General features: G+C 38.6%; 2 protein-coding genes across 2 annotated transcripts; both read right to left on the minus strand.

Annotated features, from left to right (window-relative positions):
• Window positions 1–1,282: 1,282 nt before the first annotated feature.
• Window positions 1,283–6,123, minus strand: LOC111796771 (homeobox-leucine zipper protein ATHB-8-like). The gene is made up of 18 exons (XM_023679527.1): window positions 5,664–6,123; window positions 5,415–5,574; window positions 5,198–5,298; window positions 4,981–5,071; window positions 4,587–4,682; window positions 4,387–4,500; window positions 4,214–4,297; window positions 3,976–4,131; window positions 3,810–3,884; window positions 3,612–3,718; window positions 3,327–3,522; window positions 3,065–3,250; window positions 2,731–2,811; window positions 2,519–2,653; window positions 2,099–2,424; window positions 1,876–1,975; window positions 1,650–1,799; window positions 1,283–1,536 (listed from the first exon to the last, which is right to left on the minus strand). The coding sequence occupies exons 1-18, from the start codon at window positions 5,885–5,887 to the stop codon at window positions 1,390–1,392; spliced, it is 2,529 nt and encodes an 842-aa protein (XP_023535295.1). The 5' UTR covers window positions 5,888–6,123; the 3' UTR covers window positions 1,283–1,389.
• A 3,404-nt stretch (window positions 6,124–9,527) lies between these two features.
• On the minus strand, window positions 9,528–14,306 carry LOC111796773 (thioredoxin-related transmembrane protein 2-like). The gene is made up of 10 exons (XM_023679529.1): window positions 14,026–14,306; window positions 13,852–13,896; window positions 13,614–13,670; window positions 13,326–13,395; window positions 13,143–13,184; window positions 12,910–12,986; window positions 11,588–11,658; window positions 11,202–11,287; window positions 10,994–11,100; window positions 9,528–9,947 (listed from the first exon to the last, which is right to left on the minus strand). Exons 1-10 carry the CDS (start codon window positions 14,194–14,196, stop codon window positions 9,885–9,887), a joined length of 789 nt encoding a protein of 262 aa, XP_023535297.1. The 5' UTR covers window positions 14,197–14,306; the 3' UTR covers window positions 9,528–9,884.
• Between the last annotated feature and the right edge of the window lie 1,900 nt (window positions 14,307–16,206).

Raw genomic sequence — 16,206 nt, forward strand, 5'->3', positions numbered from 1 at the left:
CTTCAGTTTTAATGGAAGAGGACAGTCTATTGAGTTGAAGAAGATGACATGAATGACCATGGTGATGGTGGGAAGTGGGTGGGTGAGAGAACTGAGTGACCCACATCAGAGAGAATAGGTTTAGAGCCAAGAAGAGCTATCAAACTTCTCTTCAGCTTCAGCTTCAGTCCAGCTCCATTGATTATGTCTTGACAGGACAGGGCCTTAGAATGGGAGGAAACTGCACTGAAAGAGACTACTTGTTCCAAAATTGAAAAGGAATAGAGACTGCATATCAGAAAAAGAAGTGCTGTGAAATCTTTGTTTTATCATGAACTTAAAGGCCAAATGCTTAGTGTGTCAGCAAACGACTGGTCAGAGAGATTAGAAGGTTAGAGAGATTGATAGGCATGAAAAGAAGTTATATGAAAGAAGGGCTTCATCTTTGACATTAGTTTGGGAAGAGTGCAGAATAAACGAGGCAAATGGCCTTCCCTGTCCTCCATTTCCATGCCAAGATGCTCCCACCACAATTCTGTCTTTAAATGAATATCAGTTGAACGTTGAACCCGGGAAACCAGAGACAAAAGTAGGGAGGTAAAGTTTTGCCTTTTTGACTACCCTTATAAATGACCTTACGCGGAATAAATGTAACAGCTCAACTCCACCGCTAGCAAATTGTTGGAGAGGGGAATGAAGCATTCTTTACAAGGACGTGGAAATCTCTCCCTAGTAGACACGTTCTAAAAACCTTGAGGGGAAGCCCAAAAGAAAAAGTCTAAAGAGGACAATAGCTGCTAGCGGTGAGCTTGGGATGGTATCAGAGCTAGACAACGGGCAATGTGCCAGCGAGGACGCTGGGCACCGAAAGGGGTGGATTGTGAGATCCCACGTCGGTTGGAGAGGGGAACAAAACATTCCTTATAAGGATGTGGAAACCTCTCCCTAGCAAACGCGTTTTAAAAACCTTGAGGTAAAGCCCGAAAGGTAAAGTCAAAAGAAGACAATATCTGTTAGCGGTGGACTTACAGGATATGATAATGAGATTAGATGGATCAAAGTTCTCATCTTTTCTCCTTATAGGCAAAGCATGATAAGTTAAAGGACAAAGAATCAACCTCTCTAAGTCTTGAAGGCATAGCCGTTCGAGAAGATTTATGGGTAAGAACCGGAACCAGAACCTCCCATATCGGTTACGAGATGTTTCGTAATATTGTACCAAGATTTGTCTTCTTAATGTTAGTTATATAAAAGAACATAACTGATTCCACAAAGGATAAGGAAAGAGGCATTAGGGGCAATATGCTTCGCTCATTTAGTTCTTGGTTATTTTGGCTGTTTCTGAAACCTAACTTACAGGAAAATTTGATCTATTCTAATGGTCATGTTCCTACGTTCTGACTAAGCGTTTCAAACAAAAGACCAGTTCATAAACATGAAGCAAATACAGTGAGCGTTTTCTTCTTCATTCAAAACCTTCCATGCCACAGCTTTGTCGTAGGATATTGCCCTTCCCATGCTTGACAAGCAGATACCCCCTTGAAGACAAATGAAGCCCTGACAAAAAGAACATAGATCATTCAAACAGTATGATTTGATACACTTAAAGAGCTTCTATTCATTTGGTCATCATTGGGTTGGTAGGGAAAGAAGGGATTCGTTTGCTTTACCTGCTGCATTATCCGTGGGAACTCTGAGGCTAAAGTTTTCTTTCCATTATCATCAAAAATCTTCTCCAAAGTAATGTCTTGGAGAGCCACCAAGGTCGTCTCGAGCATGTCGAGTCCAGATTGATTAGCGAATGTGAAATTTGGCAAGGCCTGCATGTTCATAATAGGATATAACTTCATGTGCAAACAAATTGCAATATTAAAAGAAAGAGAGTTTAAAACATACCTGCAAAGAGCAGCACATGACTGCATCTGTGTGATGCCAAAGGGATTTGAGAATGGATTCTCGTCCTTCATTTTTCAGTAATTCCATGCCCATAAAGCACCTGTACGGGTCGATAAAATTAGACTGGAACACCGTCGATATTCAGATATTTATCGCGTTCTATCAATTCGGATGAATTTTTTAGTTCAAGGAGCTTGTAATTAGGGAAGCAATATTTGAATACCTATAGCTTTGAGAGATCCAAAGAGCAAGTGTTTGTGCTTCAGGAGCACCAGCCGGTGTCTGAAGGTTAGCATGAGGACCGAAATTCGAAGGCGAAAGAGCCAGCGCCACCCTCTGAACAGACGCTATAATGCTCCGGACATACTGCCGTGCCATTGCTGCTACATTATCTTGAAGGTGAACATCAAATACAAATTGGAATGCAATTGTCATCACAGATTTTGATTTTCCTGATTGACCAGCACAGTCTCCAGAAGCTCTATTCCCAGCAGGTCCAACGTCAAGAGCCGAAGCAAGATCAAGCGTGCGGTATGGACTTGAAGCATCCTGCAGCATTAGCAAATGTACAAATTTGATATCAAAATTAATACAATAGAAAAGAATAGGAGAAAAAAAAAGGAGATTTAATATACGTGTTTACCATGCCAGAATCGAGAGGAATGATGCGGAAGCCAGATGGTAGAATTGGTGCATCATCGGAAAAAGAGGCGTCGATCGGAGCAAAGATGAGTTCAGCAGAAGTACCAACCGTATTCTCGTCCACACCGTTGCAAAGCTGGGAGCAGAGCATCATAAGTATCCATCCAAGCTTTATAATATGGGAGGTTCTAGCTTAAAGAAAATACTACTTACTTGGAGGAGGAAGATGTCACCAGGCATGAGTTTATCGTCTCTGTAGTGGCTCACGTTTTCGAATTTAACAACTTCCATAAACTGTTTCCAGAAAGAAAATTTAAATCAATATTTTAAAATCTTATTGTAACAGTTCAAACCCACCGCCGCTAGCAGATATTGTCTTTTTGGGCTTTTCCTTTCGAGCTTCCCCTCAAGGTTTTAAAACGCATCTACTAGGAAGAGGTTTCCACACCCAAATAAGGAATGCTTCGTTCTCCTCTCCAACCGACGTGGGGTTACACACTTATCCACAATATCGTTCTGTTTAAACGGTAGAATAAACGATACTTGCCTCTTCATGCTCAACTGTTTGTGCCAAGGGAAGAATAATCTGACCCCCAAAAGTTCCAGCATGAGACCCTGGTAAACCACACTGGCCGGTCTTGATTGCTGCAGCTGAGTAAGCATCAATACTGCTGTCTGCCCATTCTGAACGGTGTTCTCTCAAGAACCTAATGAGCATTGCTGGAGTGACATTCTACAAAATAAAAACAATAGAACGTTTTCAATTCCTGATCATGATCTAGATGTCAGCTCGCAAGCAAAATATTTACCTGTAATAACATCGATGCTTTCGCACAAAGCACGGCGTTGCTCATAGATGGAAAGCCATTAGAATATGACATATTTGCACCCATCATTGTCTTGCCATGAGACATGTTTACAAGAAGTGTAACATCATCAATGCCATCATTTTCTAACAAAGACCATCCCTCGTCTGTAAACCCGTTTACTGCTTCGTTGAAACCTCTGCACAGAAGAATCCATTAAACACAATTTAAAAGAAGAAGAAGAAGAAGCTAAGACAGGTACTCTCGAGCCATAATCATCGTATTTACCTGCTCAATTTCTGACTAAGAGCACGAAGAGCAGCAGGCCTTCTTCCCCAACCAGTAACATTTGGTTGAGAAACTTCTTGTGAAATCTGTCTCAACAAGCGTAATGCCTGATCCAAAATAACGAAAATTTATCGGAATGTTGAGGAAATAATCTTCTAAGTTACTTGAACTTTCAATTTCCAATTTTAAAGGACTTACTGCCATTGTGTTCTTCTGAGCAAGCAGAGTAGATGACTTGTATAATGGCCGCAACACTTCAGGCACGCTCCATGGCTATGTTCAAGTAAACAATGGGTGAATTTATAGATATGAATATCAGAAGCTAAGAATGAGTGTGCTTTAAATAAAGAGAAGTTTCACATACTTCTAAGTCCATGTGATCAACCATATGGATTATTGATCCACCGCCTTCACAAGGTCTTATCAAATACCCACTTGATAGCATTTCTGCTCTTACAAAGTTCTGTACTGGAGGCATACTTGGACCATTCTGAGTATTGTTAAGAGATCTTTCACAGACCTAAAATGCATAATACAAGCATGTTAGCTCCTCCAAAACAGCACAAGCAACCAGCAATTTCCAATGCGAGGTATTCACATACCACAAGACTACCATCCTCCAAAATCGATGTGTAGCGCAGCAGCCAGAAATCACGAGCAGGTGCCAAAGTAGTAGGTGCATAGAGCTGAATCAAATAAACACATGCTTCGTTTATTTTTTCTTGCAAAGTCTGCAAAATTGATACAAAAAATCTACCATCTAGTAGCAGCCAACCTGCATGTACAGAAGCTCAATGGTTCCTCCATTTCCAGTAGATAGGACATTTAGAACATCAACGGCACGGCAATCGCGAAACCAAGAAGGCCAATCTTTAAGAATTTCAGCCACCTTCACAAAACAATATAAGTCATATATACTCAACTAAATGCTACATTGGACAAATAGTTAAGTTTATTATGTTTAGAAGCACTTACTCTTGTGGGTTCAAGACCCACAAGTCCACATGCACGAGCAGCAACTCCAGTGCAACCATGAGAAATAGCAACGATTCCAATGGAATCCGGACCAGGCTGCTCACAACAGATGTTTAGAAAGGTCAGAAATTTTATGTTCCTTGTCCTGTTGATATCATTTTTAAAACAACGCATGATCTTTGCTGAGCAGTGGCATTAAATTTACAACTCCATTACACAAATGTAATAAAGCTTGCTGTTTTGGCAGATGAGATGTGACATTGGCAGAGGAAAGTATGAGACAACAGAGCATTATTTTCAAAAGGTTTGGCATGTTGCTTAAAAGATTAGCAAAGTTTCTGTGGCTTAATTTGTTAATACAGATTGAAGCATAAAGCAAAAAAGAGGAAGTAACCTTCATCCCAGGCATTTGGACCCACTCCACAGCAGTTCCAGTAGCCTTTGAAAGAAACTCTGCTAAAGTCTCCTCCGCAATGGACAACAGTCTGCATAACGGAAAGCACAATTTGTAACACCAGGACAAGAAGAATGGCATGCATCAATGCACAAGAAGAAGAAGAAGAAGAAGAAGAAGAAGAAGAAGAAGAAGAAGAACAGCCAATTCTACTAACCCTGCGGGACTGGCATCCTTTGGTGGATGCGGCGGAGTCAAATTCTGCTGACCACTTGTCACCACAGACTCACAACTTGTGTCAGTGGTGGCTAGGGTCGCCTGCAGGATGAACAAATTATATGAACAATTGTTGTATTACCCACTAACAAGAAACTTTCATTGATCATGTTCTTCAAATCAGCAAGTATTTTAAATTCGTGGAGGAAAGCTCTTACATTCTGGGTCTGTTGACGAAAATAGCTGTTCTCATACACAAGCTGCGACACTTGTTTCTGCAACCTATCATTTTCCTCCATTAGAAGTCGATTCATAGCCGTCAGCTTCCTGTTCACAGTCTGCAAACGGGATGCCTCCTTCCTCTGCTTCTCTCTACATCTGTACAATTGAAAACATTGGGTGTTCGATTTTCAAAAGTGGAACCCATTTGAAACCCAGAACGGAAACAATTAGAAAGAAGAAAATACCTCCGGTTTTGGAACCAAACTTTGATCTGCTTGGGTTCGATGTCGGAGAGAATTGGGCACTCCCGAATGAGCTGCTGGCGGCGCATTGAACTGGGTTTTGGGCATTCATAATAGAGCCTCTCAAGAGCTTCGACTTGCTCAGGTGTGTACCTGACATACTTCCCATTATCCAAGCTGCTGATCTTGGTAGCAGAATCCTTGCAGGCGGAAGTGACAGCCATCATCCCCACTTGAAATTCCCTCAGAGACAAAACAACAAACACCTTGCAGAGTATGAAAGAGAGAGCCTTCTGGTTTCCGTTCCCTCCAAGTCATATAAGACACGGTTTGGGCATACTGGTGGAAAGACCCCCAAATGGTAGCTTCTTAAAGAACAGGGACAGGATTGATGGGGATTTGAGTTGTTTGTGGTAGTGCTGTAATGGGAAATGAAGAAGAAGGAAAAGAAGAGAAATGGAGATATAAAAGGGAAGGGTTTGATTGTGAAGAAAGATTGGATGAGGAGGGAAACAAAAATCCCAACGTAAAACACACATACAGAGCTTACACATTAATCTTAAAATCCCCCATTCCGCACTTCACTCATAAAACTGCGCTCTCTTCCTTTTTTAAGATGCTATCCACCCGCCTGCTCAAATACAAATATAATATATTTCTTGAACTGTGTCTATGCAAATATTATCTACTTTGACCCTACTTTGACCGATTATGTATAGCTATTAGATTTACGATTTTCATACCGTTATTCCGTCAACCTCACAATTTTCACACCATTGACTACTTTAGCCTATTATGTATAGTCGTCAGCCTCACGATTTCTACATCATTGTCCGTTTTGACACGTATAGCCTTCAGTCTCACTGTTCTCATATCTTTATAAATAATGCTTCGTTCTCACGATTTTAAAACGCGTCTATTAGATAAATAATTTCTTAAAAAAAAGAAATAATATGATGTTGAAAATTAACCATTCAAAAGTTTTTTAACTTTTAAAAATACTAAAAAAAAAAAGTGATAGTATTATTCATTACTATATATATATTTATTTATTTATTTATAATTCAAAATATTGAATTTGATGATATATATTTTATCCATAGTGAAATTGAGTATTTGGTATGAACTTTAAAACATTTGATTTCATAACCCAACAATGAAGCGTTGAATTTTGATGGTAAAAACATGTCACATATTATTATGTGTTTATACATATTAAAATTAATAATTATGATATGAATTCACCTAATTTTTGTTGAATTAACCCTAATTATAAATGCAACACAGCCACCCCCTTGATTGTTGGGTCATTAACCAAATAATAATGGCAGACCAAACCAAATGCTGCTTTTCTATTATTATTATTATTTTACTTCAAATTAAAAACCAAAAGGAAACAAAAAATTACTTTTGTAATTGCATATCCTAATCTCTAAGTTTTTTTTTTTTCTGTATGAATATAAAAATTTGTGGGCTGCAAAAGGTAGGCCCCACCCCTTTCCAACTATTTTATTTTTTTCTCTTTTTTTTTTTAATAAAAAAATTCTTACTTGCTTTACCTATTTATATATTNTTTAATAAAAAAATTCTTACTTGCTTTACCTATTTATATATTTATTATTTTCCAAATCAAAAGAGGGCAACTTGATCTGTGGTTATTATTTTAAAATAATCTTACGCAAAAGCTATCTAGTTGTCCTTCTAACTTCTAAATAAATAAATATATATATTAAATTAATGTTATTATAATTTCGTCTTTTGAATAAATTATTTGCAAATTACAATTTTCAACAATTAAAGAAAGGGGGAAAATGCAAAATATGAATTAAAAAAAAAAAAGAAAAAAAAAAGGAAGAACGTGAGGAGAGAATGTGGACCACACGTGTGGACCCAAGAAAAGAGTGGGGCCACCACGCGTGACTTACTTCACTTTATAATCGTGCTCCCAATACTAATACAAAAGCGGTGCGTTTAGACAGAGAAACATCCCATTTCTTCTTTTTATTGTTAAAATTTTGTAATTTATTAATTATTATTTAATTGGGGTGAATTTTTATACAAATGGGGGAAAACTACGGTGCGGCGCACGTATCATACATCTGGGACCACTGGATTAGGAACGCGTGTCGCATCTTTCGGCGTATCAGAGTTTGCGCCAAAAGCAGAAGGGACATTCTTATGGGAAAGTGGGACCTCGTGTTTCTTCACCGGATGCCACGGTGGGGGAAAGAGGTGAAAACCCCAAATTACCCTTTTAAGGATTTAAATCTATATAATATGAACAATAAATATTTTGGTAAAAATTATGTTCCTTAATCGCCTAACAACGTTGGCAGAATTTTATGTTCCCTTTGTCTCCCTCCCTGGGGCTATTCAAATTGGTAGCCCTCCTTAGGGTTTCCTTTGTTGGATGATGAAAGTCTCACATCGGCTAATTTAGGAAATGATCATGGGTTTATAAGTGAGGAATATTAATACGAGACCTTTCGGGGAGGACCAAAGCAAAGCCATGAGAGCTCATGCTCAAAGTAGACAATATCATACCATTGTGGAGAGTCGGGTTCGTCTAACATCCTTTACCTCTTTGGTTTGGTTTGGATTAAAAAGGGTAAGTTATAGGATGCTGAGAACAGCAGGCAAATCCTGGGGGGCACGCCGAATCCAGACTTTAGCTTTGCTTTTACCCTACAACGCCAAGCACAACAACACCAGGACACTGTTCCCTAAGAGTTACAGTGCCAATTACAGTGTCAATTACAGGCCATGTGCGGCCGAGCGTGCTCAATCTGCTACCCTTTTGCCTAACCTCTTAATCATTTGGTATTATTTACTTGCAACTCTTTTCTCATCGCCCCGCCGCCGCTCTCGCCCTTCCATTTTTACTACTCGTTTTGGTCTATTCTTTTTCTTTCCTTTCACGCGCTTCCTTCGCGTGCTTTCTAGGATTTGGTTCCTTCCTCCTCCTTCCTAGGTTTGTTCAAATGATTGGTGACGTTTCAATCTTTTATACATTTGTTCGTTTTCCATTAAAGGTTTAGGCATTTAATATTATGGGTCTCATACAATTATTAAATACAAAGTAGTACTAGAAACTTACCTCCAAACGTGGCTGTTAAGAAATGCTCATCCAAGTATGAACCAAGCAGAGCACTCTGCTGCGCATGCTACTTTGATTGCAGAAACCGGATTCCAACCTGCGACAACTAAGAACAGTCCTGCAAGCTTAGATCTGTATGGTCAGAAACTTCACTCATAGATAATATTTGGACATGATTTCAATTACCAAGATTCACAGTCACAGACAAGATTTCAGTAACAAATTATCAAATTTGTTCGATTGTGCAGTTCAAACTCTGACCACAGATATAAACAGTTGAAGCAATTGATAAGTTTTTTGTGGTAATCATCCAAACAAAACTTTTAAGAACCAACAAACGTAGCAATCATTATAATCCATTAACTAATTTTCCTGAAACTATTATTGGCTAGCTAAAAATTAAAACCGACCAAGTTACTTTAAGACAAACCAATGTTTGTAAGTTGGCCAAAATGTTATTCTAAATCATTGATCTTTAACGTGTTCTTAAAGGTGGTGAAAATACACGACAATTGAAGTTATAACAAAAAGAAAAAAAAAACCTTTAGGCATGTGAACAGAGATAGTGCCCAATTAATAATCTTATCTTTTACCTGTTACAAACTCCCAAGTATGCCTCGTGACGTCTTCCCATACCAAGTCAAGAACAAACAAAATCAAAATGACTTATTAAATACGACAGTGACAAGAGGATTGCCAATCAACTTAATCTTAAAATTTTGCAAGTGATAAGATAGATTAGGTAAAGATATGATATTTATAACCTAACAAAGTCAATAATAGTGGCTATCATTGAATTTTCAGTATTTATAACTGAGGGTGATTCCACAGGAAGATTTCGGTCCACCCTGCAACTTGGAATCCCATATATTTACTCAGGTTCTGCATCAGTAAGTATACAACTTTACAGAAATCTCATTCTTTTGTGGCCTAAAATTACAAACTTTGGACTGAAATGTCATTGCAAGTTTATAATCAAGCTTGTAATTCGAGCCCATTACATAATTGAAATCAAAACATGATCGAATTCACTTCTCTTTGTGCATACAGTAACTGAAATCTAACACACTGATCCCATGAAGCGAGAAATAAAGCAGATAAGCTCGTTGAAAGAAACACAACCTGTGCTATTTTCCATATACATACTCAAGTAGGCGTCGATCAAGGTCGAAATGTCTACAAAGAAGTCGCTGCAACAAGAAAGAAACAAAATGTTAAAAATAGTCTTATTGGATCACGAAAAGAAGCTGACTCAATCTATTATTGACACATTAATTGAAAACCCCCCTCAGCATATGTTGAAAACCTATAGAATCAAACCCAATAAATATGGGAAGTGGACATATGTGAGATCCTACCTCGGTTGGAGAGGGGAAAGAAACATTTCTTATAAGAGTGTGGAAACCTCTCCCTAATAGACGTGTTTCAACCTTGAGGGGAAGCCTTTGAAGAGAAAGTCCAAAGAGGACAATATTTGCTAGCGGTGGGCTTGGGCTATTAGAAATAGTATTAGAGCTAGAAACTGGGTGGTGTGCCAGCATCTTCGTTGGGCCTCCAAAGGGGGGTGGATTATGAAATCCCACATCAGTGGGAATGAAGCATTCCTTATAAGGGTCTAGAAACTTCTTCCTAATAGACGCGTTTTAAAACCTCGAAGGGAAGCCCCTTGAAGGGAAAGCCAAAAGAGGACAATATCTGCTAGCCGTGGGGTTGAGCTGTTATAAATGGTATCAAAGCCAGATACCGGTGGTGTTCCAGCGAGGACGCTGAGCCTCCAAGGGAGGTGGATTGTGAGATCTCACATCGGTTGGAGTGGGGAACGAAGTATTCCTTATAAGGATGTGGAAACCCCTCCCTAATAGACGTATTTTAAAATCATGAGGGGAAGACCTTGAAGGGAAAGCCCAAAGAGGACAATGTCAGATGGCGGTAGGCTTGGGTTATTACAAAAGCATTCCTTAAAAGGGTGTGAAAATCTCTTCCTAATAGACGCGTTTTAAAACCTTGAGGGGAAGCCCTAGAAAGAAAAGCCAAAAGAAGACAATATTTGCTAGCAACGGGTTTGGGCTGTTACAACATAATATTATATTAACAGGCATCCCTTTCCGAGGAAAAAAAATGGCATCAATAAATACTCTACATGAACTAATGCAAGCATGTTGTCTTCTCCGTTTGAGGAAAATTATCTAAATGTGAACGTCCAAAAACATTAAGACCATTACAAAATGAAGGTTACCTTGGTTATTGGAGGGTATGCTTTTAATTCCAAATTCAAATCTGGAAGGCGAGCAATCTCGGCTGCATTCTCAAATAAGATATAGGTGGGAAGCTGGTTCATACTCCCTATTAAATTCATTTGCACGTAGTAAAACATTCAGATTGCTTAGTCATTACAAAACTGAAAAACAACATTCAGATTCAGAATGAAAATCAAAAACAATTACCACCAAGTGAAATCCCAAATTTCTCTGCAACATTTGGAAAGAGCCCAAGATCAACTACTCCGAATGACAGATGTTTATTTGAATATCTGCTTAAGGAGATGTGAATACGCATGTAAGCTACTTAAGCAAATAGTGTGGTTATATGAAAATAAAAAATTTTAGAACTACAAAAACAATATCAGTGTTTCATATCATGGAGCTGATCCAGCTGTCCTAAAGAGTTAAAATTTCCAGGACTTCATATGTGAACATGAAAAAACTTCTAAATTGAATTCAGCAGAAAAACCAAAAATAGATGATAAGAAAAATTACTAATGCACAACTTCTACATATATAAAGTCTCCTCTCCCTGAATCCATCCACACAGTAAAAGAAAAAGTACTCACGTAACTGCCAGCTCAGGCAAACATCTACTATATCGTATGCAATCAGCTGAGAAGGAAACACGAAACTCAACCTGGCAGTTTAGGAAAGGATCCATTAAACACTGAAGAAAATCAAGAAAAATGAGTTCTGCATACATGATAAAATGATATACAGATTATAAGCATTTAAACTTGCCAATATTGTCTCTATAACATAATAGAAATAGTTACTCCAAAGTTAAAATTTGCAGTACGGATTTGCAGAGGTGGAAACTTGATTTCTAGAAATAAAGTTAATTCAAATCAATAGTTTCTATTAAACGTCCAAAAAAGGAAAAGGAACATAATTTATGTTTCATTATTAGTTACTGTGGGATTTGTCTTTGAACTTTGGCTTACCGATTGGTTTGCTAAGTACTATTGTCTTTTGACTTTAGTAAAACAACCTGTTTACTGGTTGTTCTTTAGTTGGTTCGTTTGCATAAACAGGCAGCAGTAACCAACTCAAATCATCAATAAAATCACTTTGAACTCTTGCAGGTTTGATACCTCAATTGTTAGCACAATAAATGTCTTAGACCCTAGTTGCACAAAGTCAATATGAGTCCAATATTTCTTATACACTCACTGAACACTTGTTAAGAATTCTGAATAGATATGTAATAGTGTAGGGCAAAAATTGTGAGAGAAATATATCAATCAAACTCCTTTTTTAAGTATATAAATGCATAAACTTGTTGCCTTGGAATTTCCTTCTTATATAAAAAGATATGCAGATTTTTTAAGAAGGTTGTTTTATTAAATGTATGATTGTCGTGTCCATGTCCTAGATTTTTAAAAATGACATGTCAATGTATCAGTATCATGTCAAATCTATCCATATTTGTGTTAGGTGACTATCATGACTTTTAACTCATTTCTTGCAAGTCCTTTATTGTTTACATGGCTCTTTCTGATCACTAGGCCAACCTATTGTGATTAACAATCATCGACTTATTTGAATTGTCTAACAAGGCTTCAAATGTATAGATTGTAGATTTTGAAAATCTCGAGAGTAAGTGCCATTTCAAGTTTCATCATGAAACTTCCCATATTGTTAAGTGAGTTTGTCTGACAAATAAATTTTTCTATATGAATTGTGTACTCTCGCTCTCTCTCAAGCTGCAAATTAAAAATAATTTAAGAAGTACATTAATTTCCTGACTCAAAATGTTGCGTTGAAAACACTTGCTACTACTGCATTTAGTTTTATTTCCATTAGAGAATAGTTGCAAGAAGAAATGCGTAGCGTCTAAAAGTTTTGGAGCAATAAGAGAAATAGGTAAAGAGAGTGTAGAATGAACCAGCCAGAATCTTGACTTGTTGTTCCCCTCAGTCAGCAAGGATTCCAGCTGCAGTGGAGTTAACTTACTGCAGGTATCTACAGAAAGGATTTTGACAGGAAAGAAAAGAGAATAAGAATATAATGTACTAGACTTGCAAGACAATAATTTGGTTGTACAAGGCTTTGGTAAGATCCCCAGGAGAGTTAAATGAGAAAACGAAGTTGGAAGGTAAACTTAGTCTTATTTCAAACCTGATCCTTGGTAGACAGGTTGTTGAGTAAAAACGTATATCCCTAAGAAGGAACAGAAAATAGCAAACTATCATATCACAATTGATCAAACTATCAGGATCAAATTTCTTAAACCATCAGTAAAATTATGGGAACAACGTTGACTACAACAACAAAAAAAAAACAATAATAAATAACTCTCACCTGCAAATACAATTACATACCAAACCGCAAGGTGATAATCCATCATAGAAGCAAGGGCAACAAGAAAACCCTGAATGAATTAGAACCAGGTCAATGGATCACTGAGCAAAGATATTAAAAAGGACCCGCTCCAACCAAATAGGACCAGAGTGAAACTACAGGAACAGCATCAAACTCTCTATGTGCAGAAGAGCAACGCATAGTCCACAGTTCGCTTGCGATTAATGTCAGATCAATACTCATCATAAAAAAAAAAAATTGCTAATCCACGACCAAGGGAGTAACTACCTTAACATAAAGCAGCATATCGGCAGTAAAGGCCTCCGGCGTCTCTCTTCTCACCATCTGCCGTAAAAATGCAATCAGTAATAGAAATTAGCTGCTGAAGCATCATTCAAGAACTAATACTCATATCTCCCAAATATCAATAGACATAAAAATTTGAAGTAAACGAAATGAAAGCATTCAACTCTATTGACCCTAAAAAAAAAGAAATTAAACTACTAATATCAGATGCGGAAGATACCTTAAGCATAAAGAAAATCAGAAACACCAGAATCGCTTGCATCTCCTACAAGGTGAAAGATGAAAACAACACAAGGAATTAGGTAAACCGAGAAATAAAAGATACATACTGTATAAACAAAAGAAAAAACAGCAACAAAGAATCGTAACAAACTGGAGAAGTAAGGATCATTACCCGGCAAAAGAGAAGATGCATGTTCTTATATGAGAGTACATGAGCAGCAGAACTTCGAATCACAAAATAGGAAAAAAAGGCTAGAAAATGGGAGAGATAGTAGGGCTCAGTCAGCATTAGATTCAGCCACTCTCCTGGTCGAAAGTTTCTCAACTCCTTCTTCTCCACCATGGCGCTTCACCGTATCAGACTCGTGGAGATTCCTGCAATTACAAAGATCGAACACCAGTGATTGATGGCGGTAGCGCGTAAGACGCGGTGGTTTCAACGTCAAGGGAAGGACTTGGAGGAAAATAAACGACGAAGATATAATGGGCCGAGTAAAGGGGTAGCGGCCCATATTAATCCCTAATTTGGGCTGGGTGTAACCCATAAAGTTTGTGGGGTTTGGGCCTACTGGACTCTAATCCAGTTCAATTATTAATATATATATATATATAATGGGAAATAATAGTGATAAAAAGTTGAAATTGGGGAGGGAGTGGGTGGTGTGAAATAAAGTCCCACATGGAGTTGGAGACAAGCAAGCAGCAAGAAAGGAAAAAGGCAGAACCGACGTCTCAACCCCCCATGTGAGTACAGCCGCCTAGCCGCGAGAGAAGGGTGGAGGGGAAAGAGTATGGAAGATGGGAGTCCATCGTCATCGACCAGTCTTGCAATCTCGCTCGTTGAAGATTAATGGGTTGATCATGGACAATATCATACCATTATGAAGGGTCATGTTTTTTAACATCGCTCCCCCACATGGTTTTGTGAGATCTTAGGTTGGTTGGAGAGGAAGACAAAACATTTTTTTATAAAGTTGTGGAAACCTTTTTCTTGCCGGGGCGTTTTAAAAATCTTGAGAGAAAGGTCAAAAAGGGAAAATCCAACGAGGACAATATTTGCTAATGGTTGGCTTTGACTATTACAAAATGGTATCATAGCTAGATATCGAGTAATGTGTATCTGCTAATGGTTGGCTTTGACTATTACAAATAGTATCAGAACTAGATATCGGGCAATGTGCCAACGAGGTTGCTAAGCTCAAAGGGGGTGGAGATCAGGCAGCGTGCTAGGTGTACCAACAAGGACGCTAAGCCCCAAAAAGAGGTGGATGTGAGATCCCCATATCAATTGAAGAGATGACACTTAGGAAGCTAAAAATGATGATTGTTAGGAATCACAACTCTCCACAATGATACGACATTGTCCACTTCGAGCATAAGCTTTCATAGCTTTGCTTTAGGCTTTCCCACAAAACCTCGTACTAATGAAAATAATATTCCTCACTTATAAACTCATGATCTTCTACTAACTTAACCAAGGTGAGACTCACTATCAGTAATCCTCAACAATAATATCTACTAGTATTGGTGTCATACCCAGAAAAACGCACCGTATTGGGGTTAAGTTATTTATTAATTTACATGGGAGGGGGAGAGAAATAGAGAGAGAAGAGAGGAGGCACCGCCAGTTTTGGGCTTGGATGCACTGAGTCACATGCATGGGTGAGATCACGTGCAAAATTGGACCCCACACACACCTCCCTCCCATACTCCTCTTATTTATTTCTTTATTTAATCAATTTAAAAAAAAAAAAAAAGAGTAATAAATTGAGGAATAGGGTTGGGAGAGGACCTTATCCACTGCCCCTGCCCGAAGAAGAAGAAGAAGAAGAAGAGTAGTGGTAGTGTGGCGTAGGGATTAAAAAAACACAGAGCAGAGGGCCCCACCCAACAGCCTCTCAGTCCTTCACTTCTCGATGTCTGCCACGTGTCGTGATGGCCGACAGTTTAAACATCACCTTCCATTCAGGTAATTTAACGTACTTCACCTTCACCTCCCCGTACTCCTCCGCCACCACCACCACCGCCTCCTCCGCCTCCTCCTCCATTTTTTATACAAATTATTAAAAAATTACTTCTTTCTCTCTCTCTCTCATCTTACATAGCCATAACTCTTCACGCTTCACTCTCACTTTCCCCTTCTCAAACCCTTCGTTTTCTTTCACACATTGCTTTCATGGAAGCTCCCCACTATTTCCACCCTGCTTTTTCCACCCAAAACCCACACTCCTCCGATACACTTGAAACCACCGCCACCGCCGCCGCCGCCGACCATTTCCTTGTCGAAGACCTCCTGGATTTCTCTAATGATGACCATGTCGTCTTCACCGACGCCACTTCTGACAACCAAACC

This window comes from Cucurbita pepo, chromosome LG06, assembly GCF_002806865.2.
Source record: "Cucurbita pepo subsp. pepo cultivar mu-cu-16 chromosome LG06, ASM280686v2, whole genome shotgun sequence".
In the NCBI taxonomy this organism is placed as follows: domain Eukaryota; kingdom Viridiplantae; phylum Streptophyta; class Magnoliopsida; order Cucurbitales; family Cucurbitaceae; genus Cucurbita; species Cucurbita pepo.

Coding starts and splice junctions, on each gene's coding strand:
- LOC111796771 (XM_023679527.1), bottom strand. CDS start 5,887: ATGATGGCTGTCACTTCCGCCTGCAAGGATTCTGCTACCAAGATCAGC. Junction 4,298..4,386: donor TTGAGCTTCTGTACATGCAG/GTTGGCTGCTAC, acceptor TATTTGATTCAG/CTCTATGCACCTACTACTTT. Junction 3,523..3,611: donor CTTAGTCAGAAATTGAGCAG/GTAAATACGATG, acceptor TCTTCTGTGCAG/AGGTTTCAACGAAGCAGTAA.
- LOC111796773 (XM_023679529.1), bottom strand. CDS start 14,196: ATGGTGGAGAAGAAGGAGTTGAGAAACTTTCGACCAGGAGAGTGGCTG. Junction 13,185..13,325: donor GTATGTAATTGTATTTGCAG/GTGAGAGTTATT, acceptor GTTCCTTCTTAG/GGATATACGTTTTTACTCAA. Junction 11,288..11,587: donor TTGCCTGAGCTGGCAGTTAC/GTGAGTACTTTT, acceptor CTCCTTAAGCAG/ATATTCAAATAAACATCTGT.